A 23,525-nucleotide genomic window follows, 5' to 3' on the forward strand; every position below is an offset into this window, starting at 1 on the left:
GTGTCTGCAGATTTAAAGGGCAAAGTTTTAGTCTTATGAAAGTTTCTTCCAAGAAGTACTTCATCACCGGGCTCCTCCTCGGCTCCTCGGCCCGCGAAGCTGCGGTTGGTGGATCTCCCCTGGGCGCAAGCTGTCCTCTGAGGATGTTCTGGACATGATTTGTTTTTATTTTTTGTTTTGAATGTTTTCTAATGTCTTGGGTTGGGGCTTCTTGAAGGTCACAGGCTCCTGTTGGAGGCCAGTGGGGCGATCTGTGGGGTTCTCTGGCATTTTTGCAGTGGGAAGCAGCAATGGGACTTTGGGGTTTCATGGACATCTGTCCAGGGAGCTACCCTGTTCAGGGGTGGTTTTCCTGTAGATACAGGCTTGGCTCTCTCTTTTCCAGCACCATTTTCAGTGCTCAGAGAGCAGGACTTAAGCATCTGAAACAGCTCAAGGTACAGGAGCAGAGGTGCTTCTGGTGAGCCACCGTGCTGTCAGGTCATTCACCTGCTCTAACGAGCATCAGGAGTGCTCCCGATGGCAGAAATGCTCCCATGTAGCCTGCAGCCTGTATCTGCATGGTGGAGTTGCACCTGAAGGTGCTTTTGGATCAGGACATGCCACGGTTTGAGAGCTTGAGGTGTCTCCTGGCTGGTCGCCGCTTGCAGCTGCTGCCCCAGGGGCCATGCTCCCTGCAGCGTGGCTCTGCTGCCCTCGGCTGTTTGCTCTGCCCGTGGCTCCTCTCACCAGGCTCCTGTCAGCGGTGCGCCGTGGCTGGCACGGAACACAACAAGATCTGTCTGAGCACCAGGCAGCCCTTCTGAGCCGTGCAGGTGACAGGGCACTGGCACAGGCTGCCCAGAGAGGTTGTGGAGTCCCCTCCTTGGGAGATCTTCAGGAGCCTCCTGGACGTGGTGCTGGGCACCTTGCTCTGGGTGGCCCTGCTGGGGCAGGGCTTGGACCAGAGGCCCCCAGGGGTGCCTCCAGCCTCAGTCAGCCGTGCCGTGACTCTGTTTTCACAAAACAATGGCGTAGATCAAACCTTCCACCGAGTTCTTCCACCTGCGGTGCAGTTAGCCTGGGCCGGCGTGCTGCCAGCCCGTGCCTCACAGGCCGGCGTGCCGCGCGCTCACCCGGCAGGGCCGGGCCGGGCAGGCCGTGCCCGCTGCATCGCTCCACGCGTGCGGAGGAACGGTGCTGGCGGTTCCTGCGGGCTGGGTAACTCATGCCGCGGGAGGCGACCGCAGCTCCCTCGGATGTGGCGTTTCAAAGCACAGCCGACCTCCGCAGAGCCGGGAGATGCGCCTGTTTGGAAACGGCAGAACAAAATGTGTCCAACAGCACTTCTGTAGTAAAATGTGTGGGATTCCGTGTATAAATAAGTCCTACTATATTTTTTTTTTTCACATGCGCTTATAGCTTTTTTAGATATGTTTGTTTTATCAACTTGGAAAGTTGCCTGTAACAGGATTTTTTAAAAATTGATTTCCTGAGAGTTTCCTGTGAAATTGGAAACCTGGAGAAATGGGTGGATTTCTGAAATACTATCGCATGGTTTTTCTCCCCCTTTTTTCCCTAAGTAAAAAATAATAATACCCCCCTCCCCCCTCAAGGTTTCATTCCATATACATTTATTCTTTAAAAATATTTCCAGCTGTTCCTTTTGCTGGGAAACTCATACCATCCATAAAGGAGGGCTTGATTCAGATAATTCTGTTGTTTTGCCTGGTCACTCTGATTTTCCAGCTTTTACAATATGAGAGTTCAGAAGTAATCAGTAATGGTTTTTCTCCTCTTCACCCTCAATTTGATTATTTTTCTCGTAAAGAACAGAGTAAGAAGAGCGCTGAGCAACAGGAGATGGAAAAAATATTTTGATTACTTTTCAGTTGCTTATAATCAAGGAGTAACTCTTTAAATCCAGGGCAATTTATTGCATTGATTTAATTCATAATTTTAATTTCATGACTTTTTTTGGAGAAAAAAAAAGACAAAAACAACAGCACACTGAGGTGCATAAGGTTGAAGCTTTTTAATACGTGTTTGAACAGTTGTAGTTTTAGGTTAAAATTTATTTAATGTTCCCTTTCTTCTGTCTACCTCTGCCAGAATACGCTACTTGAATTTCCCTGGGCTGCCACAAGAGAAAAATTGAAATTCAAAGCACAGATTCCGCCAGTACTTTCAGCAAGTTCATAAAATTACTCATATGAATATTCCCTTGACTCAAAGGCAACTGCTTGCAGTCCTTAAACCTGTCTGGGACTATCTGAAGTATTGGGAGCCAAAGCAAATGGTAGGTGACACGGAAATCCTGAGTACTTCAAAGGCAATTTTTTTCAGTTTCAGGAGCAAAAAGCTCTGGAGTTGTTCAGTGCCTGGCCAAGCTGTTTGTGATATTTTGATCTTTTTTTTTTCCTTTCATGTCAATAGGCTGGCGTTAAATCTGGAGGGTGGTTTTCATCTTGTAATCCATGATGTGGATATAACTGGGAGGGGTGCCCTTGGTGCAGGACAGGAAGAGCTGGAGGTGACAGAGGTGGCCGGAATTATTTCCTCGCTGAGTTTGGTGTTTGCGTGGCTCTCCCAGTTACGAGCTAGCAAAACCCTTAATGTGCCTTTTCCAGCAGGGAGTAAACCTCTTCAGTCTGAAACTTTTAGAAGAACTTGTAATTACGAGTTACAGAGCCAGCTCAGAAACTGGGTGGCTGCAAGTAAAACACCCAAGTTATTAAGTTAAGATTATAAAATGGAAAGATAATCAGTAATAGGCAAGAAGTAAATACAGTGAAATTTACTGAGAATAATTTCCAGATTTTAATCACTTTTATCATAATAACACTAATCATTATTATTTGTCTACTTAGAATTTTCACCTCTGTGCTCCAACTTTCTCTGCCTGAGATAAGAGTTTGGGGAAAAGTTTGAGCAAACCAAGTCCAGCCGCTTTCAAGACCAAACAATGTTAAAAAAAAAAGAAAAAAAGAAAAAGAAAAATAATTCTTCTGCCAATACAAAGAGAATTGAAATCAGCGTAGAGAGGGCCCCTGGGTTAAGTCAGAACTGAAACTCTGAACGTGGAAAGCGTCATTCTCGTTTCAGCTTCTCCAGTGAAATCTTGTGCTCACGTCTGACCTTTGGGCTGCTTTGGGCTGATGGAGCTCCTGGCTCCGTCTCCATCAGCCATATTCGGGAAGCGCTGAGCAGCTTTGGGACAACTGGGGACCTTCAGGGAGGCGGGCTGCTTCCTTCCCCAGGCGTACGAGTGGTGTGAAGCATCGTCAGCTTTTAGTTCTCCCTGTTAATTCAGGGATGGGCACCTGGGAGAGACGAGGTGCGGATCAGTCGGACTCTGTGCATGGGATCACCCGTGGGGTGGCCCCGTGGGGACGAGAGCATCTCTTTGCAGCTCTGGTGGTTTCTCGTGGTGGGACGCTGCAGCACTCTTGGCTGTCCTCGCACTGTGGTGGTCAAGCAGCACCCCTGGCCTCAGGCGCTGGGAACCACCACCTCTGGGTGCTGAATCGTGCTGATAGACCATGTTCTCTGCCTGAATGTATTCCTTGCCACATGTCCTTTCCGGGACATCGGCCACCAGCAAGAAGGAGACACAGGAACCTTAGGTGATGGTGTTTTCCCACCTAGAAATTGCTCTGTAACAACTGGTTTCTTTGTACGATGAGTAACTGGTTCCAGCAGGCGTTACCTGCACAGGGAGATGAGATGGATGAGCTCATGTCGGTGAGCTAGCTGTAATAAACTCATGAATTCCGCTCAAATGTGCGCCAAGCATGCAGATTTGGTGGTGGCCAAGTGGGGTTGGATGGGTTAATGATGGGTTAATGGTGTCCCCGTGGCAGTGGGGATGCTTTGTCTGTCTGGTGCCTGGGAGCTGGGAACTGGTGTGTCACGGCACCGTGGAGTCACCTTGGCAGCTTCCAGTGAATGAACTTTGGAAATCTAAACATTAAAGCAAGTCTTTGTAGAGCTGGGTTTAAATAATGCATATGCAGAAATATCTGTAGTCCTGTTGCTGTACTCTCCTCTGGCACTGGGTGTGCTGAGTTACAGACTAAAAGATTTCAGTAGATGCGTTGGTCCAGTCACTGATGGGTGGACCTGTCCCAGCGCCGTCGATGCTGCTTGGGTGAGCCCAGTGCCTGGTGATGGTTCCTGCGTGGCCCTTATGTTCCTGATTGTCACCCTTGGTGCCCTTCTCACCTGCTCACCTCTGGCTGGGCTGGGGCTCCATGCAGTTCTGTGGCCAAGGTGAGAGTCACCACCTTTCTCGTGGTGACCTCGAGTAGAGAATACTCCCACTACTCTCATCTTGGAGCGTGGTTTGTTTTTAATATCGGGTGTTCCACCTTGCTGCAGGAGAAAGCACCGACCTCAGCCCCTGCGTGCTCTGCATTTTCACTGCGGCAAGACAGCAACTGAAGGAAGGGGAGGAATTGCCCCAGATGCTCAGCGCTAACTCAGCACCGCTGTTCGTCAGGGCAGGGCCAGAGGCACCCCATCCCCGGGGCTCGGCTCTGCTGGTGCTCCCTGCTCTCCTGGGGGAGATGCCTTGGTAGAGCTCAGATTTCCTCCTTGTTGAATTTTTTTTATTATTATTATTCTGGTTATTTCTTGAGGGGAATGCTGCAGCTGAGGAAATAGGCAGCACATTCCTCCTTCCCGATGAACTTACTTGTTCCCTCGTGGAAAAATCATCCCTTTCAGAGGCTGGTGCAGCCCGTGTAGATGTGCTAAGGCAAAGGGTAAGGATGGGATAAGCCAAAGCTTTCCAAAGCATCAGAGATCATTTTGCCTGGTGTAGGGGATACTTTGACTCCAGGAAGTGCGTGGGCACAGGTGCTCAGCTCACCCAGCCGCTCAGCATCGCTCCCTGCCTTTTGTTAAACGTGGGGGGCATCGCTGAGCTGGGACCGGGGGGGAGGGAGAGAACAAAGTGGGGGAGATGCAGAGGGCTGCAGTGCAAAATTCAGCACTTGAGCTTTTCCTTAGCATCCCCATGTTGACGGTGGGAAGCAAAGGGCACGGGTGTATGGATGGGTCCTGGTGTTCTGCAGATGTTTTGGTGCGGTAGGGGGTTCTTCTTTGTCTCTCTCTCTCTCTTGTTTTTTTTTTTTTTTTTGGTTCTTTAATGAAAGTTAAATAGGAAACTGCCAGTGTCTTACCCTTTGTTTAAAAAAAAAAAAAAAAAAAGCACTTCCTGCATTTTCTGTTGCTCTGAAGTTAATAATAATAGACAGTGCAGGTAGGTAGGCCGGCAGTTATTTTTATGGCACATTCCTTTGTAAGGTCTGTTTTCAGTTGCTTATCGTGTTGCCAAATTTTAATTATTTGGGGTGAAATTTTCCATGCTGGGTGTCTGTTTCTGGCTCCCTCCTGACCTGTACGTGTGTTTTGTGTTTTGCCGAAAATGATTCAGCTGTCTTTGGGAATGCGTTCAGGTTGCTTTTTTTTTTTCCTTTTTTTTTTTTTCTTTTTCCTTTCTCCCCCCCCCAGGTAAAACAAACAATTCCACCCTTCCACAAACAATCCAGTGAGTTAACCCGCCTTACTCTGCTTTGGGAGAGGTTGAGAAAGGACCTCACAAGTTACCATAAAAACACAGAATTTGGTGGTATGGGTGAGAACAATTAATTCACATAAGCATTAATTAACACGGGTTGAATGCAGTGTGGTGGAGGTGCGTCAGGCAGCAATTTGGGTTCAATACTAGTGGATTTTGAGCTGCTACCAGCCCGTGTGGGTCCGGGGCTCCCTGTCCTGTCCATGGTGGCCCCAGCGTTTGTGGTGGTAACTTCAATGATCAAGCAGAAAGCCCATGCCTGAGTCTGAAATCTCATTTAACATTTTAACGCTTTTTAGTTGTTAATGCTTCTCAGTAACTGTTAAAATGTTGTGTTTTCTTTTTCCAAAAAAGTGTAGCCCTTTCTCTAAACATGCATTTCTGGGGTCAGTTGTACATCTGCTTGGACTCCTAATTTTTGACACTTTATCCTGTTAGGAGATGTTGACTGATACATTTTTTATTTATCTCATGATTTACTTTTTGCTTACCACTTGAATTGAGGAACATATGGCCAGAAACCACATTCTGGTTTTGTGCATTTTAATTTAATGGATATTTATTTGTATTAGTTTTGTTTAACTAACTTAAACGTACCAGATAAGTACAAAAGCACCTTCGGAATCATATTTTGAGTTGTAAATTATTTTATGCAAGAAGCTGTGCTACTAATTATGCAGCAGGAGCCTTGCCTCTGTTGCAAAGCCCCAGGTCCTGGTGGAGGCGAGCAGAGCCCATCCTTCCTGGCTTACGGACCGGCAGGCAGGCGCAAACGCTGCTCTTCTGCTTTTTCAGTTAAAAATGAGGAAGTCCCTGAATTAAATTAAGTGGGTAAACTGGTGTGCAGAAGATTTATCTTTCCCCTTCCCGAAGACACTACTTCGTTGAAAGCTGCTCTCAGCCATTTCAGTATGTTCTGGTTGCCAGTGGTTGAATGGCGATTTCCACCAATTCACTGCTTTAACTTTCTTGGGGTGTTTCTGCTCCTTAAATGGGATATTCTAGAAGTTAAAAGCAACTTTTTGCTTTATGTGGGTTAATAGTGTGGCCTGCTAAAGTCATCAAAACTTAGTATTTGATTCTAAATCCAGCTCATTGCAAAATAAAAGAACAAAAGCTTGTTTCAGCCAGATTTTTCGGAACGTGTGCAGCATCTCCCCATGCTCCCTGTGCTGAGGGTGAGCCCGAAGCTGAGTGGGAGAGAAGGAGGAGCACCTTTTGGGCAGGGCCATGGCCTGGAGGCCAGGCTGGTGCCACCAGGGGTTGCGAGGCACTGTTGCGGTGGTTTCTCAGGCCGGTCCAGGTAGCACTTGCTCAGTCTCTGTCCATGGAGCGGGTCGCTGGGCACTGCCTGGCCACGCTCAGAAATAGCCACTTTTCAAGTGGCTCGGGCTGGCCACGATGGCCATTTCTGCTGGTAGCTGCTCACAGGGCCTGCTGCCACCCAGCCCTGCACCAAAGCCGTAAATTCAAGTCCTCAGGTCTGCGATAGGGAGGTTGTTTGTGAATTTGATCCGTTTGGGGCCAGCAGCCTGGCAGCAGTCACCTCTGCCCAGGCCATCCTGTAGCTGCAGCCCCAGCCGGGCTTCGCCGGGCTTGGTGCTGAACCAAACGGAGCTGTCCCTCAGGAGCCGCACCCGAGATAAACCGCTGGTACAGCAGATTTGCCAGTTTGGAAACTGGAGCAGTGTGTGAAGGTTTCTCCTAGTGGCACCTTTGGTGAGGATGGGCTTATTTAAGCATTCAGAAACCTTTCAGAGAGCCAGCCTGGATCTGATGGCCTTCTTTTGGTCTGATAGATCCAAACTAGGAAGTCAGGTGCGGGCTTGCAGCAGCCCCTGAACAACCACGCCACTGGTGTCCATCAGTGGGATCTTGAGCATTTTCCCACATGGGCAGGCTGGGAGATGGTCTCCTCCCCTCCAAGAGCATCTCGGTGTTAAACTGCCTGGGTTGAGAGCTCTCTTCTCTTTGTGGTTCCTTTTTGTTTGTCTTTTAAAACAGAAATACCTAATGCTGGTGTGGTCACACCATCACATTTCCCTTTCTGTGCTCCTCGTGCGTGTCTCACCCTTTGCACTGATACATGCAGCAGCCTAGGAGGAGGGAGCCCATGAATTGCTCAGGAAAAGAAGTTAAAAAGCAAAAAAATTGTCATTGGAATTCATTAAAAAAAGTAGCACATCACTTGCTCAACTCCAGATACAAGTAGGAAAAGGAGCAATGTCTGTGTTAGGTGGAGTGGTAAATCAGACGAGAGGTTGTGCACGTGTGTACAAGCATAAAGTACGGCGCTGGGCTGTCGGCACGCTTCGTGTTGGAGCACGCTGCCGGCACCATGCTCTCCGAGAAGGAATTTGTACCTAAAGGATACCTTGCTTACATGGGGGACAAACACTGCGAATTCAAACAGTTTTCTGAATTTGAGGCTTGGTGCCAGCTGCCGACGTGCCTCCCTCCTTCCCAAACCGAAATCTTTTAATTTTGGGTGGATAGCACGCAGTGTTGCCGCTGGAGCGGTGCGGCCCGGTGATGGGAGGGCAGAGTTCGGCTTGGGCTTCTGCGCCGGGGGGCTCGTGGAGCTCGGGAGCCTTTCTGCTCCGTTCCTCTTCGGCGGCTGCTGCTACCGAGGGGCACGGGAGGTGGCTCACGGGCTGCCCGCGGGGCTGGGCTGTACGGAAGGCTCTTCAAAGGGGTGGGCACTGAAGTGTCGCCGATCTGTAGGGGTAGGGGAGTTCGGGTAATGCTGATGCCCCAGCACCCCACAAGGCTTTTGGCCTGGCTTTATGTAAAGTCTCCTTTTTATCTTTTTTTTTTTTTCCTTTCCTTTTTTTCTTTTTTGTACACACAGATCTAATCTTCTAGAAAATGCCCTGAAGGTTTGAGCAATCTACCAGTTGCAGGAACCCATAAAGCTTTTTTTTTTTTTTTCCCATTGTGTAAGCATGACAAATCATTAATTTTTGATTGATTGCTTTGAATTATGGGTGCTCTGACATCCTTTCTGTAGCTGAACAGCTGTATAACAAATGAACATATCAGTGCTCACAAAAGATTGGAGATCTAACAGAAGCAATTACATTGTCAGCTCCTCCCTTCTGGCTTTTCCCAGGCAATGGAGGGAGGAAATTTTTTAACAGAAATTCCTCAAGTGGCTAACAATAATAATAAAAAAAAATACCTTTTTGTAATTGAATTAGATTTTTATCTCTTCATTTCCAGTGAATTTCTGAAACCTTCAGAAGCCAGGATGCCTTCCTGCTTTGTGTAACTCAGAGAATCCTTTTGAACAAAATTTCATCCAAAGAATTAAAAAAAATAAAATCAAATTGTAATTTTTTGGTTGCTATTCCTTTAAGATTTCAGAATTGCACCAGTGCACTAAATGTGACCTCCATAACTTTTAAATTAAGAATTTATGCTGGCTTGAAATTTATGAAATATTTCAGCATGAAAGAAAGCCTTTTTCCCTCAGGAAAATTGAGCAATAAATCACAGCACTCTCGATTTACTGCCCTACAGCCAGCCAAAGATAGGATTTTTTTTCCTTCCCCCCTTCGTTCTGAAAAAAAAAAAAAAATGTAATCATATAAGACAGCTTAGCTGCTATCCTCCCACTCTCTAGAATTTTTAATTTCAGCTGTTTCTGCTTGGATTTATTTCCAATATTCCTGCTCGGCTTTTCAATTTCCTCAGTTATTAAATTTTAATTCAGTGCATTAGCATTTAAATTAAAAAAGGGTTTATTTTATCGAAATCGTTGGCTAGCCCCCATCCTGCTGCACATGAATTGCCTGTTTCTGCCATTTGCACAAAATGTGAAATGCAGCTAATATCTTTTAACTTGTATTTGCACAAATTCAGAAATAAAATTTCTGGGTTTGGAATAATATTGTCTTTCCAAGGAAGCCTCTAATCAGAGAGCTGGAGGAAGGAGGCAGGGAGGAGGTGGCGGCTCCCGCTCATCCCCTTCCCGCGACCGGGAGGGCAGCACTGGGCCGCCCGCGGGCGAGCCAGGTGTGTCTGGGCAGGGAGCTCCCCGGGGGGCTCCTTCCCTGCAGCCCGGCCTCCAGGCAGGGCAGGGCTTGGAGGAGTCCTGCCTTGGGATGAGGAGCTTTGGGATGACACCTAGTGCCCCCATGCCTGCTGCCTGATCCAGCCCAGCAGAGCAAATGCAAGGCACTGTGGGATTTTGGTGTAATTTTAGGCTATCCGAGCTTGGATGCTTTGAATTTTCTTCCAGCAAATTGCGTATTTTGGCCTTGTTTTCCTCCTGCAAAGAATGGATTGTTGCTTTAAACTTGGGAGGTTTCCGGTAGAGCACAACAAAATAATTGCACAAGTGATCTCCACTGGTTGCTGCCAGCTGGTTGTTTTTGGAGATACCATGGGGATGGGAATAAAAACAAAAAATCACCTTCTTGGTGGAGCTGTGTCTGAAGTCCTGCCTCAGTCTGTGGAAAACTTGGTGCACCTGCTTGGATTTAAGTGCACGACACATCCTGCCAAAATTAAACATGGAGGATGCATGTGACTCAGAATGGAGAAACTCAAGGTGGCTTTGGTGCAGAATGCACCGAAAGTGTTGGAAGACAGCCTTGCCTTTCTTGACCTAAACAGCCTTTTTTAATGTGTTTTGCCCCACAGGCCGACGAGAGCAACAGCACTGGGAGGAGGAGCTCTTCCAGCAGGTACGTGACAGTTTTCTCTTTGGCGGTGGGACACGGTGGGCAGCTGCAGCTCTGCTGGGGTGCGCTGCCCCGTCTCGGAGATGGGTGGTGAGGAGAATGAGATGGGAGTTGTTAGAGTGCAGAGGCCATACGCTCATGTTTAGACTTTGCTAGAGATGGATGCAAGAAAGATAATTCTAGCCTTGGGGTCCACGAGGAGATATGTGTGTGAGTGCAGCAGGGGGGGCCCCGTGCCCATGCCATGATGGTGCAACGACCATCGCAGCATGCAGCTCTGATGGAGACTTCAGTCCGTGCTGCACAGGCTGGCTGGGGAAGGGGGCCCATGGCCCGGAGGGAAGTGTGGCACAAAGGCGAGGGAGGTGCTGAGGCTGGGGCTGTCCATGCTGTGGCCTCACTACCTCCTGCCCGTCGGTGCTGTGGGGCACCTTTCCTTGCTGGGTGCGCTGGGAGGTGGGAGGTGCACTATGGATGGGGCTTCTCCATCTCCGAGGGGCAGCTGGCCACCTAGCTTCCTTCCTCGGTCAGACGTAAATTCATTTTAATTGGGTTTCCTCTGGAGAGCAGCACTGGTGTGCCAGAAGGACGGGCCACGGCGTGGCTTTGGTGCTGGTTGGGTTTGTGTGGTCCTGTGAGCTGGTTCTGTGTGTCAGCTGTCCACCAGCAGCACGGCAAACTCATCGCCCAGGTTTAAAAAGTTTTGTGGTAAAAATAGGTGGAGATGTAGGAGCTGAGAAATGTGAGGCTGGAAACGGTGGCAGCACTGAGATATACAGGGGAGGGGAGCACATGGTGTGGGAAGGGGAGAGGGCTGCAACAGAGAATGGAAACATCAATGAGGGTTGGTAGGAAAGTCAGGGAGGTGCCAGCACGTGGTGCGGGGACCACCACCCACCCAGGGCACGTTTGTGGGTTACATCCGTTTGCGGGTTACATTGGCATGGATGGGGGAAGATAGGCGATGGAGAACAGGAGCCAGTTTGGCTGCTGTGGAAATAGTCACTGAAGTGCAGGTTTTGGCACCCGTCCTGGTGTCAGCTGCATCAGCATCACCTGCCCCGTCCTCAGCGCGGCCCTTTGCAGCGAGCACCAGCCCCCAGGCACTGTCGGCCTCCTGCAGAAGTGGAGCTGTATTTCATGCCCTCCTGTCTGCACTACCCAGCGGTGCCATCTCTCTGCTAACGGTATTCCAGAACACCTTTCTACTTCCTCCTGAGACTCAAAAGCACTCAGGAGATCTCCAGAATGCTCTGTGCGGCACTGGGTGCTCCGTGCTGCAGCAGACGCCTTTGCGGGGTTTCCGAATGAAACTGCCATTTTGCGGTGCTGTGGCGGTGCCCGGCTTTGGACACCTCTTGGGTACCCGGTAGTTGGGGCTCGGCAGGCGGATTTCAGCACGGGGGAGCAAGCACCAGCATCGGATGTCTTAGGCAAAAGAAAATTTAAGTTTTCCCAGTTTGGGGAGGCTCATCAGTGAGGACCAGCAGTGCTTGCTTTCAGGATGCTGGGAATTAGCCTGAACAAAGCGCTGGGAGGAAAGCAGAAAATTGGCTGAGGAGCTAGGCATTGCTTGCTTCCCCCAAAGCTTTTATCCTAACTTTTGATCTGATCTTCTAGCTCTCACTGGAGGGTTCTGCAGTGCTGGTCCATGAGCTCAGTCTCCATGTGGACACAGATGTCTCGCGGCTGTCTGGTGTGGATGTCCTCCCCTCCCAGGCATGCAGGAGATGCCCTCAGGCTGAGGACCTGAGCATCCTCCTGGGCATGAGCCAGAGCCACTCCACAGGCGGGCACCCGAACTCGCAGCGGTGGCAGAACTGCTTCCAGCAGCATCACTCTTTACGTACATAGAGAACGAGCGTGAGGCTGGCCGTCGCGTTTTTTTCTTTTAGAAAAGTGGAAACAAAATCCACTTCAGCATCTGCCTGGCTGAACAAAAGATGTTCAAAGAAACATTTTTTTAAAAAAACAAAAGCAGTTGTTTTAAAAAAAACTGCTGTCAGTAACTGAAGGTTGAAATTTGGATTTGATGAAATCTGAGGCCGCTAATGATTGGGGATACGGAGTAGTTGTTTTCTGAGGTTGTTGCTGCTTGAAACTGTCTCATTAATTGCAAGCTATCATGTTAGATTTTAAGTATTCATTTATATCAGGAAAAAGTATAAGCAAAATAAGGTTGCCAGGGCAACTTTACCTTTTTTACAATATTTTTTTATTATTACTTTTTTACTATAGCATGCTTGATATTAATGTGGTGACCATAGTATTGGGCCGCTCCTGTTTTTATTTATTTATTGGATTGGATTGATTTTATTCTGTTTCAAGTAAACGTTTAAAGCTCTGAAGGCACAGGATTTTACTGATCTTCTCACCTCTGCAGCTCTGATTGGGCCTGTCTGCTGCCTTTGAAATAGCATTGGTTCAGCGTGCAGCCATTTTCAGCTGAGAATTAGTGGTGGCAGAAAGCACACTCTTGTTTCCTACCTTATTAACTTTTGTGTGGATCCTGTACCTCACTGTATGCTTGTTAATGGGATATTTTAAAAACCAAGGAGAATTGTTAGGAGCATAGGAAAACTCTTCTTTTAAGGAGCGGGAGGAGAGATGGCTGTTTGCCTTGGAGAAGATGACAACTAAGAGACAACATGACAAAGCTGTGCATGTTATTGAACACTCCAGAAAAGGTAGATCAGAGACTTCTTTTTTTCCCTTTTGCAAGAAAAAAGAGGCAGTCAACAAAATTAAAAGGTAGGAAATTAAAAGCCGATAACAAGAAGGATTCTTTCTTCTTGCATGATGGGCTGTTGGAGCTGTTGGAGCATATTGCCAAGAGCTGGGCACTCGAGTGGCATTTAGAAGGAGCTCAAACGGAGGATGTCATCTATAGGTGACCCGGGTCACCTGGGTGACCCATGGGTGACGTGGGTCTCTCTTCTGGATGAGAGATGTCTCCTGGGGATCAGTTACCCTGCTGCTGTCTGTGGAAAGTTCCTTGAACCTTCTCCTGAAGCCCCTCCTGAGCACGGGAGACTGATCTGGATTCACTCGCTGTCTGCACGCCAGCCTTGTAGGGCTGCGGACCTCGGGGTGGCTGTTGGGAATCCTCACGACACCATCGCAAGGCGAACTGCTTACCAATAATTAATGTCAGCATTCAGATGGTGGGCTCTGGATCTTGACAAGAAATAATTGAAAAACAAAATGTGCAATTATGTCTGACAAGCAGCGTGTGCTTTTCTTGGTCACCAGAGCCTTGTGTAGTCGTGTTAGACACGGTTTTATATAATTATTACTGTTTATGTGGTGGGTGTCAAAGGAAGGAAGATTTTTAGTTTCAAGTCCTCCGTTGGCTATTTATTTTAAAGTCATTAGATTTGTTTTCAGACTTAACTACACTTAATGTGCGAGACTCCTGCTGAATAAATCAGACCCTGATATAGGAACTGCATCTGTTTGCGGAGGGAACGGAGCCAGCTGGAAGCTCAGCCCCCGTCTGCACGAGGGCTGTCACCAGCCGGGGAACCCGCTTGCAGCACAGATGTAGCTGTGCAGAAAAACCTGCTTCTCTCCCCAAACAGAGGTAAATCCCAGACCCCCTGGAGTTGTGAACTGGCTGCGAGAGCCTGGGTGGGTCTTGTAGTTACTGCAGCATTTCCCAGCACTGTTGTAAGGGTCCAAAAGATGGTGGGAGCTCTCTTGGAGGTGAAGCTTCAGCAGAAGGGCTGTGCGGGACGTGAGCATTTCCAGCGGCTCCTTTGGCTGGGATGTGGAGGTCTCCCAGCTCTGATGTGGTGCACTTTTCCCTAACACATCAGAGCAAGCTGTGGTGCTCAGGTGCTCTGGCAGTTTTGGTCTTTGTCAAGAAGATTGTTGTCAGGAAATGTTGTGTGTTTTAGTAGACCAAGATAGCTGGAAAAATTAAATATGCTGCTTTGTTTCTCTTCACCAGATTTTAATTTGTAGTTTTACCTCTTCCAAAATCATGTGATTTCAATAAGATGTGTAAATAAGACTATTTCAATAAGATGTTTCCACCTGGAGGAGAAGGTGCCAAGATGTTCTTGCACCTACTTTGCTCCTCTGCCTTACTGGTGGTATCTTTTCTCCTCCTTCCCTCCCTGTGCATTCTGTCCTTTGCAGACACATCCTCATTTGCAGCTCTTTTAACCCAAAGGGGGGTCTGCCAGGGATGGCACCAGCTCTTCTGCAGGCTCCTCTCCCGCCTGACCAGTCCTCACCATGTCCCCAGCTTTCAGGGAGGAGGATCTCCAGGTGTGGCCAAGCATGGGTGGGCATCCCTGGGACATGGTTCTCTGAACCTCTGAAGAAAGTCCTGCACCCCAGGAAGGGATGTGTGTGAGTGTTTCTAAGAAGCCAAACTATTGAAACTGTTTCCCCTTCCTTTACAAAGCCACCTGTGGGATTTTCAGTCCCAGAGCATGAAGAGCTTAAGATATCCTGCATCAGAAAGAGACAAAGTATTAATAACCAGGCAAGGTAGTTAGTAAGTCTTGGTGCTCTCTGAAGGATTCTCACCAGCCATCTTCAAAAAGGAGCAAACAAACCAACCAGCCAACCAAAAAGGAGCAAAGCAACCCCCCAGAAATCCCCACTAGCTGATTTAAGAGAAGCGGACAGTGGTGTTAAGTTCTGTGCTGGGATGAAGACAAAAACTGTGGGAAACCTATGAAGGTTTCCTTGAAACACAAACCAAGGTCAAGGTGCTGCAGGTATACACGTAAAAGAAGAGACAACAGTGCATAGATGCATCCCAGCGCCCGTGGGACCGACATGTTTTCTGCATAATCCATACCAATTTGCCACGCCAGACCCAGGGAAGCCTCTGATGGTTTGAGGTGGAGAAATGTGTCTTTCTGGAGCTGTGAAGTACTGAGACGCAGTAGCAATAATGCCTTGGGCAAAGCTGAGTTACCAGGACATATTTTTTCGTAGGTCATTTGCTCTCGTGGCCAGCTTGGGGTTGTTCTGATAAGAGCGTATAGTCTCCTATCTTGTTTACTTTAAATGCATGTGTATCTCCAGCAACAGGACATCTGCCACCTCATTTGTATCACTCCCCAGCTGAGGAGTTCTCCCAGTCCCGAGGTCCTGTCTCCTTTTCTGGCCGTCTCTTCCGTTTGCTCGTTTTATCCCATTCATCTCGCGGCCGTGCTGTGCCGTGCTGTCGCCCATGGGTCCATGGCGCGGTCTGGTGTGGGCTTCTCCCGGTGGTGTCGGGGGACCTACGGAGGTCTGCAGACAGTTGTCACCCCCTCAGTCATTTCTTAGTCAAGCAACATAGAGCTCTTTCACTGATATAAATAAATCCTTAATCTATTCTCTTTGTTTTTCCCTGAATTTCTTTGTCTCTGTTGACATTTCCACGCTTGAAAATTTAAAGACGCTGGCAGCTATTCTATTATCATCTTAAATTTAGTTTTTAACCTGCATCATTTGTATGTCACAGTTTTTATCAGACTGAATTCTTTTGCTTTTGGCAAACACTGAGCATTTGTTTTTTGTTGGATAAGCCTTTTTTTTTTTTTTTTTAATTTGGTTAGACTTCCCTCTTCAAACCATCCTCAAGATACTCCTAATAAGGACTTAAGGGAATTTGTTTTGCTAATAACTTAGGAATTCTTTGTGGCTCTTTACTGTTGCTCATGTTTGTATTTTAATGTTTATTTTCTAGAGGAGAGGCAGCCTGATTTGGTCCTGTAGTTTACCTGTTCTGAAGGATTTGGAGCTTTGGAGCTGTTGAGCATCCCTTGAGGAACGAACACACAATTAAATTCCTCTTACACTTACTGAAGCAGTTTGTTGTTAGGAAAGGTTGTGTGTTTTAGTAGACCAAGAAAGTTCGAAAAAATAAGTATGCTGCTTTGTTTGTATGTTTTCCTTAGATTTTAGCAGTTGTTTTATTTATGGTATTATCTCTTCAAAAATATTTTATTTCTTTTATGTCTTGAGACCCTCACTGCTACAAAGCTGTTGATGCAGCATGCTTGAGAAGTCTCTGAGCAGATGAACACTTATATTCCTGTTAAGAATTTCTTCTTTTTTACATTGGGGGATTCCTGCTAAATACAGGCATATGTGTTCTGCAGTCAGTTAAATTATGGTGAGGGTCGAGGTTAGGATCACTACGTAAAGCTCAGGACATGGCGGTGCAACAACTGGGCTAGAACACTAGAAATCACTTCAGTTGTTGCTTTCTTGAGATTTTGCTGCTGGTCGGTCCTGGGGTCCTCGTGGTGCTGATCCCGCACCATGCCATGTGTTGCATTAGTTAGTTTGGTGTTTTTGAAAGTTCTTGCCTCTCTTTTTTGGCTGATGTTGCCTCTCTCTGATGGCTGGCTGCCATCAGAGGCAGGTGGTGATCCTACTTGATGCATCTCTCTTCTAAAAAGCGCTTAGGGTATTCTGAATTTATGAACTCTATGACAGCCGTGGTATCTATTGAGCAACATTTTTCCAGAGTTGCCTAAATGGCAGTTACTGTTGCATTTCTGCCTGCAGAAGGATGTGGTGTCACACTCTGATTTTACTTTGTTTTTGGGGGGAAAAGCAGAAAACTTGGATGTGTCCCAGGAAAGGACAGGGTTTGGGGCTGTATTTCTTACCTCAGAAATTATCTTTGCATGTCCAATTAATGTGATCTCCTCAAATCTAATTGCTAAATTTGGAGGATGGGTCTCATAGCCCCTGAGTTGCACATGCATCCTGGTTAGCCTCAGCTTATTTTGGTTAGTTTGTAAGTGATTACTGCATTCCGAAAAGTTGTCTCTGGCACAGGATGGGTACACCAGCCTGGTGAAGCAAACCCTCTGGCTGACCAAGGTACAGCCCGTAGGACTGTGAATGAAGCAAGCAGAGAGATTTGAAGTAACCCTTCCAACCTAGCAGTGACCTTGAAGTCCTCGAAGCATGAGGTTCACATGAGCATGTTGCATGGGCTCTGACCCCTCTTTTTTTCATTTTTTCTGTTTTTCAGCAAGTTTTGTTCCTCCACTGATGGAGGAAGAAGGAGTTCCCACTCCCTAAAATAATTTCAGAGAACGAGAGTGTACAGGTTCTTCTTGTAATGTTTGCTTTCAGAGATTGTACCCACACTTTGAGAATATGCAGTGGCATCTTGGTGATTCTGAAAAGAACTGAAATCTGGGGGAACAGTAGTGACCATGACCTCCCCGTGCTGATCTGTGACCAGGAGTTCATGTTATCAACACGCACCAGCACGTAGTGCCACCAGCATGTAGTGCCACCACTAAGAGTGCTGCTGGCATTCTTCTTCCTGCTCTGGTATCTGTGCTTCAAAACGTGGGTGGGTTCCCAAACACTTGTGGAAAGAATTGGAAGGTATATTTTAATGTGTGTACAGTATATATTAAGGAAGTGTGTTGACTTTACTTCATTCAAGAGACAGCAGAAGAGGTTGCTTGCTCCTATGGAGGGGAGATTCCCAGTAAGAGGATCTCTTTTCCAGCAAACCAAGTGGAGCATGGCTCAGTGACCAGAGCCAGCTATCCATGCTGGAGATACGGTGCTTGTTTTGGAGGATAATGACTTATAGGAGAGACCCAGAAATGTGTTTGTTACTCCAGAACTTTGCACATCCAAATCAAGGCGGCCTCCATAGAAAAGAGGCACTAGATCAAACTGCAGGTGTGCTTTTGGCAGAGGAACAGCTCTGGAGCTCAGGAGGTTGGGTTGGGTGAGTAGGTTGGTCACTGCGAGGGAACGTTTGAAGCAGGAAGCATCGAAACTAGAAGCAAAATGTTCAGCTGTGTCACTGGAAAAAATAGCCCCATCTTTTCTCTATTTTAACCCTAAACTTGAAAGCCTTTTTGCCCAGTAATGTCTGTAAAAGAGGTGGCCCTGGTGGAGGACACCAGCCAGTTCCCCTGCTTTCTGACCCACTCCACTTCTCTCCTCCCCACGTGAGGCATGGTGCCCACACAGCGGGGCTGCCCTGGGGAGCAAATGAGAGCTAAGAAGAGGGGGTGGGAAGGGCACCGCAAATCATTTATCAATCAAACAAACTTGAATTTTACATTGTTCTTTTTCTGCTTTCATCATCTCCATGTAAACAGAGTTTGTTTCCAGCTGCTCTGTTTGGGGAGGTTTAGGTTGGATATTAGGAAGAACTTATTTACTGAAAGTGTTGTTAGGCATTGGAATGGGCTGCCCAGGGAGGTGGTTGAGTCACCATCCCTGGAGGGCTTTAAAAGATGTTTAGATGTAGAGCTTAGTGATCTGGTTTAGTGGAGGACTTGTTAGTGTTAGGTCAGAGGTTGGACTCGGTGATCTTGGAGGTCTCTTCCGACCTAGATGATTCTGGGATTCTGTCCATTCCACTTCCCTTAGCTCCAGTCCTGGCAGGAACCTTCTGACCCTGAAAACCATGGCAGAGGTCTGTAAGTTGAGCCCAGTTTTTTTCAACCCTACATTTTGTGCCTGCTTTCCTTTCTGACAGCTGAAGCCTTTTGATAAGGCATGAGATGAGCCAGCTGCCTGTTGGTTTTGAGAAGGCAAGTTGTAGTGTCATACGGGTGACGTTATCTTGGTGTGCTCTGCAAAGCATGGCCTTTCAAGTGTCCACTTCATGGTCCCAATTGCTCTGCTCTTCTGAACCTCTTTGGTCCTGCAGACCAAAACAGCAGAGCAAGCACTGTACAAGTGTGTATTTTAGTAGTGTAAAAGAGGACAGAACATGCTTTCCCAAGGGGAAGTTAGATAGTACCATCATCAATATCATCAAGGCATTAGTGATGTGTCTAGGTTCTTACAGCCTGAGTGGTGTCCAGGAAAAAAAAAAAAAGATGAAGATGCTCCGTGTTTGCTGCTGGGGAGGAAGAGCTTTGTAGGTGTTGACTCAGACTACGTCCTCCTCATTTGTTTCCTTTTCCTCTCCTTTTGAGGAGAAAACACACAGGAGCTGACGTTGAAAACTGAGTCTCCACTGATCTCACTTTGCTCCTCCCAAAAAGCTCAGCAGGATGTGCGCTATAAAAATAGCCTCATTAGAAGCCATCTGAGTACATATACAATCACAGATCACTCAAAAGGGAGCACAGAGCATGCATGTTTCTGTTGCTGTCTTCAGAGAATTACATGACAAATTATTCCTAGCTGGAAGAAATGTCCTTTTGTAATTGAGGTTTTTTCTCATTCTTTCATAAGGGAGGAGTGTGTGTTTTTTAAGTAGCTTTTAGTCACTTTCATTATTTATGAGAATGCTACTCCAGATCAGAAAAAGCAAACTGCAAATGCGAGTTTCTTCTGGCTGCAGCAGCTGACGGGACCCATTTGCTTTCAGTCATTGCTGGTTCCGCTTATCACAGCCAGGAAGAAACGCTCTCCAAAGATAAAAACGACACCATATTGCAGCTCTTTGGTTTGCACCTCTTTCCCCTCCTTTCCTTCTTCAGCAGGAGATGGGTTGGAAGGGGAGCCGCTGGCCTCATCCCGAGAGTGTTACGGTGCAGAGGAGACAGCTGCAAAGAGTCGCCCGTTTCCTTTCTGTCCTCCCACCTGGAAGAGCTCCTACCATTGCTCCTTGTGTTGCTGTCCCTGAGGCATCACTCAGACTACTTGGCTTTATAGCCCAAACTGTACATCTTGCGCAGTCCGTAGTCTGTGGTTGCATCATCTGGCTGTGTAAAGCCTCAGGCCTCCAGGAGCTATTGTAGCTGTACCTAAACGGGTCCCGGAACACGTATCTACCCGTAGCTGTCCAGCTCCCCGTGATGACTCTTCATCAAGCCTCCTTAAATCTCTTCTGCCTTCACATGCTTGTATTTGACATGAAAGTGGCCGTAACGTCATTGGAAGATGAAAGTCTGATGATCAAAGCAGGCAGCAATGTTGAAATGAGCATTGTGAGATGGTAGAGCTGGTAATACAGTAATTGGCTCCATGGCCTAGTTACACAGAGGAGTGACACATACAAGCACAATGTTTGTTTGCCTCTTTAATGTTTAAAATCCATAGGGCCTGTGTTCTGGGAAGGAAGGAGCTCCAGTAGGAGCAACCGAGCATGCGTTGAGTGGTGGTGTGAGCAGTGTGTGATCCCAAGGTTTGTGCCCCCTCTCCTCAGCAAGGGAAAGCCTCCTGGATCTCCAAGCTGCACAGCTTGGTAAAGACAAGACAATAAGTAGTAAAGGAGGTTGGTATTACCCAGGAGAGCTCAAAGACATGGAGAAGAATTTAAATTCACCCTGTGGAAGGAGGTGGGGTCTAAATTAGTGGAAGGAAGTTAGCAGATTATGCACTCTGCTAATCTCTGGTCTGATTTATCTGAGGAGTTTTTGTCGTACGCAAACAGTACTTTGAAGAATGTCCTTTTCCCAGGAGATATCGTGCCATGGATGTTAAATGCAGGCTGGACTTAATAGAGGGAATTGCAGCGGATCTGTGGAAGGCCACACCTGAACACTGTACAATTCAGAGCCACCATGAGTGGGATGGGTGCAGGTACCCAGGAGTGGAATCTGACTCACGGGAGGTTGTCCCTTAGTTCTTGTGCGCTGCTGTCTCCACCAAGTGGAGGCTCTGACCACATTGCTGGTACCTGTGTGTTACCCAGCGGCGCCCTGCAGGAACTCAGAAGATGGAGCTGGTCTCAGCGTTGGCACAGCATCAGCTCTCTGCCTCATGGTCAGTGCTTGGAGACACGGTCACTTTTTGGTTCGTGGTGAGGAGTACTTCTTCCGGGTCATAATATCAATTCTTGACTGAACTGAAGGCCAGGCAGCATGTTCTCAGTTACTGTCGTCTCAAGGGAATTTTCTGGAGAAGTGTGTTCTGGACCTGCTGCTGCTTTCTCCTTATCTCTACCTGGAGGCCCTTTGAGCTGTCTGGAATGAGGGAAAGCAAAATTCTGCATAGCACACAGCAAGTGCAGTGTTGCAGGCTTGCAAGGGATGCAACATCCTAGGACCAGAAGGGTAATGAAGAAATTATGCTTTACTGGGTCATGTCTCTTTGGCTCCTCACAGACCTGCAGTACTCCCCCTCTCCATCCTATCTGAAGTTTTCCAATGTCTTCTCTTTTTTCTCTACCAGTTTGCTGTGAGGTGTTGGTAGTGTTTTTTCCAGCCACAACAGGAGGTTTCAAACTGCTGTCCCACGTGGATCTTCAGCCCTCCTTCCCCTGGACTCTGGAGACAATTACATTCAGTTCTTCGTGATATCACCTCAGACCCAAGAAGCCTGGACTGATCCTAGTTTTGCTCTAGTCACAGGAGCACTGGCTGAATTTCACATGGGAGCAGAAGAAAGGGGCCTCCACGGATGGGGCCAGTGCTTGCCAGGAAAGCCATCTTCCACCATTGGTGCCTCCTCATCTCTCTCCAAAGCTGCGTAGCCCCCAGTGGAGGCACCAAGTGAGCTGTCTGAGAGCTCAGGCCTGAGCCCAGTGGTTTCAGTGCTGCGCTGTTGGGTGTAGGATGGTTGGATGAAGTAGCACCATGGCCCTGTTTCTTTTTCCAGTGCAGCCCACGGCCTCCTGCTGCGCTGGTGGCTAAATGCTGGGAGATGGATTCAGAAGACCATGTTGATGACTAAGCCAACTCAGTGGATCTCCAGACCACCTACACAACTTGTGCCTCCTTCCTGTCAAGGTGGATCCCACATGGATCACTGGGCATGACCTTCCGTTCTGAGGAAGCCCTTCAGTTACATTTATGTGAAGGTATTTTGCAAAACCATTGTGCTCCTGTGGACATTCAGCTGGGGTGAGCCTGCAGCTGAAGCTTGGCTAAAGCTTGGCATCAGCCAGGAGCTAGAAAATATCTGCGAGATAAGAAATGATAAGAGTAATAGAAGAACACAGCTCTTCCTTCTTAAGCAAAACAGCAACAGTCATGAAGAAGATAAATTTGCTGTCAGGGGGCGTGGGACTAATTCCAGCCACATGCAGCTCAACAAGGGAAGCGCAACACAGCATTTCCCTGCAGCGTGCTTGTGTTTGGGGTGGCATTCTCTGCATATTGGCTTCTGTAGTCTGGGTGCTGGGGCCCTCAGTGCTCTGAAATGGGATCTGGCTTGTGCAGTAAAACACTGGCACCTCGGGGTGCTGGAGGTGAATGTGTGTCCTGGGGCTGTGGCAGCAGAGGTGGGAGTATATATATATACTGAAAAAAAATCTCTTGTAGTTAGTGTTCATCATTTATTCCCTTCTCTCCCTAGATGTGGGATGTGAGCGGGACGTGGCTGTGCATAGACCTCACCGCTGGGTCACCGTGCAGGCGATGCCGGGGTGCTCGACGGGAAGCACTGGGGGCTGTAGGTTCACTTCCCTGACACCTGGGTACATCTGCTAGCTGCTGCTCTCATTGCTCCTAGAAAGTGTCAGAAGACAGAGAGGGTCTCAATTCTGACAATCCAGTGGCGCTGTTTTTTTAAAATTATTATTATTTTTGAGAGGACCTGTGGGCTCATTTCAGTGCTTCCATGCTCCAAAAGCATGCAGAAGATAGTTGCAGAAACATTTTGGGCTGGTGTCCTCTACACTGAGTATCTGATCAGGATTGTAACATATGGGGCAATGTCAGAGGAATGGATTGCTTTTAATTAATACTTGCAGATTTAGGTCCCAGCTAAGAGCAGACTTCCCAACGGGGAAGTTACTTTCTTGGCAGAGATGGATCCAGAAAGTCAGTGAGTGTCAGGAGCAAAGTTTCAGAGAGTCCATCGGTCTGGTCTACTCGCTTACATCTTCCTGCAGCTTGTGGCCACCAAGTCGGGCACCTGTGTGCCTCTGGCCGGCACATGTGTACCGAGCCCCTTAACCTGGGGCTGGCCAGATGCAGATGCCCTGGGTTTTGGAGCCTTTGAGAGTTTTGTTCTGCCTGAGCACATCCTTTGGAAAATGGTTGTTCCAGTGGACCACCATCAGTGCTCACATTTTATGCCTCATTTCAACTGGTTCCAGCTTCCAGTGATGAGCTCTCTCTCTACTTTTCCCTGCCAAATTAAGGAAAGACAGTATTTTCTCCCCATGAAGATTATAATACGCTGCAATCAAATCATCTCTCAGTCTTCCTTTTGGCATGAGAAGCAGCATGAAGTTGTTTGGTCTCATAAAGTCATAAAGCATTTTTTCCCAGTCTTGAACCATTTGAGTGCCTCTTTTTGAACCCTCTCCAGCTTCGCTAATCACCTTTTAAAAACGAGGGTGCTCAGCCTGTCTGCAGCGCACTGGAGCTGGCTTTGCCACAGCTTTGTGCAAAGAGAAAAGCACCTCCATGTTACATCTTTCTGCTCTC

General features: G+C 47.6%; 1 protein-coding gene across 15 annotated transcripts in view; it reads left to right on the top strand.

Annotated features, from left to right (window-relative positions):
- ZNF618 (zinc finger protein 618) overlaps nucleotides 1-23,525 on the top strand; it is a 167,151-nt gene that overhangs the window by 59,852 nt on the left and 83,774 nt on the right. For 14 of the 15 annotated variants that reach the window (XM_080561354.1, XM_080561362.1, XM_080561356.1 and 11 more), the window contains one exon: nucleotides 10,211-10,254. In XM_080561354.1, coding sequence (XP_080417480.1) covers nucleotides 10,211-10,254 — 44 coding nt within the window. Of the gene's footprint in view, nucleotides 1-2,091; nucleotides 2,279-10,210; nucleotides 10,255-23,525 lie in introns of those variants that run through there. The other variant, XM_080561359.1, reaches the window with a different exon arrangement.

The sequence above is a fragment of the Anser brachyrhynchus genome (genome assembly GCF_964034855.1).
Source record: "Anser brachyrhynchus genome assembly, chromosome: 19".
Classification (NCBI taxonomy): domain Eukaryota; kingdom Metazoa; phylum Chordata; class Aves; order Anseriformes; family Anatidae; genus Anser; species Anser brachyrhynchus.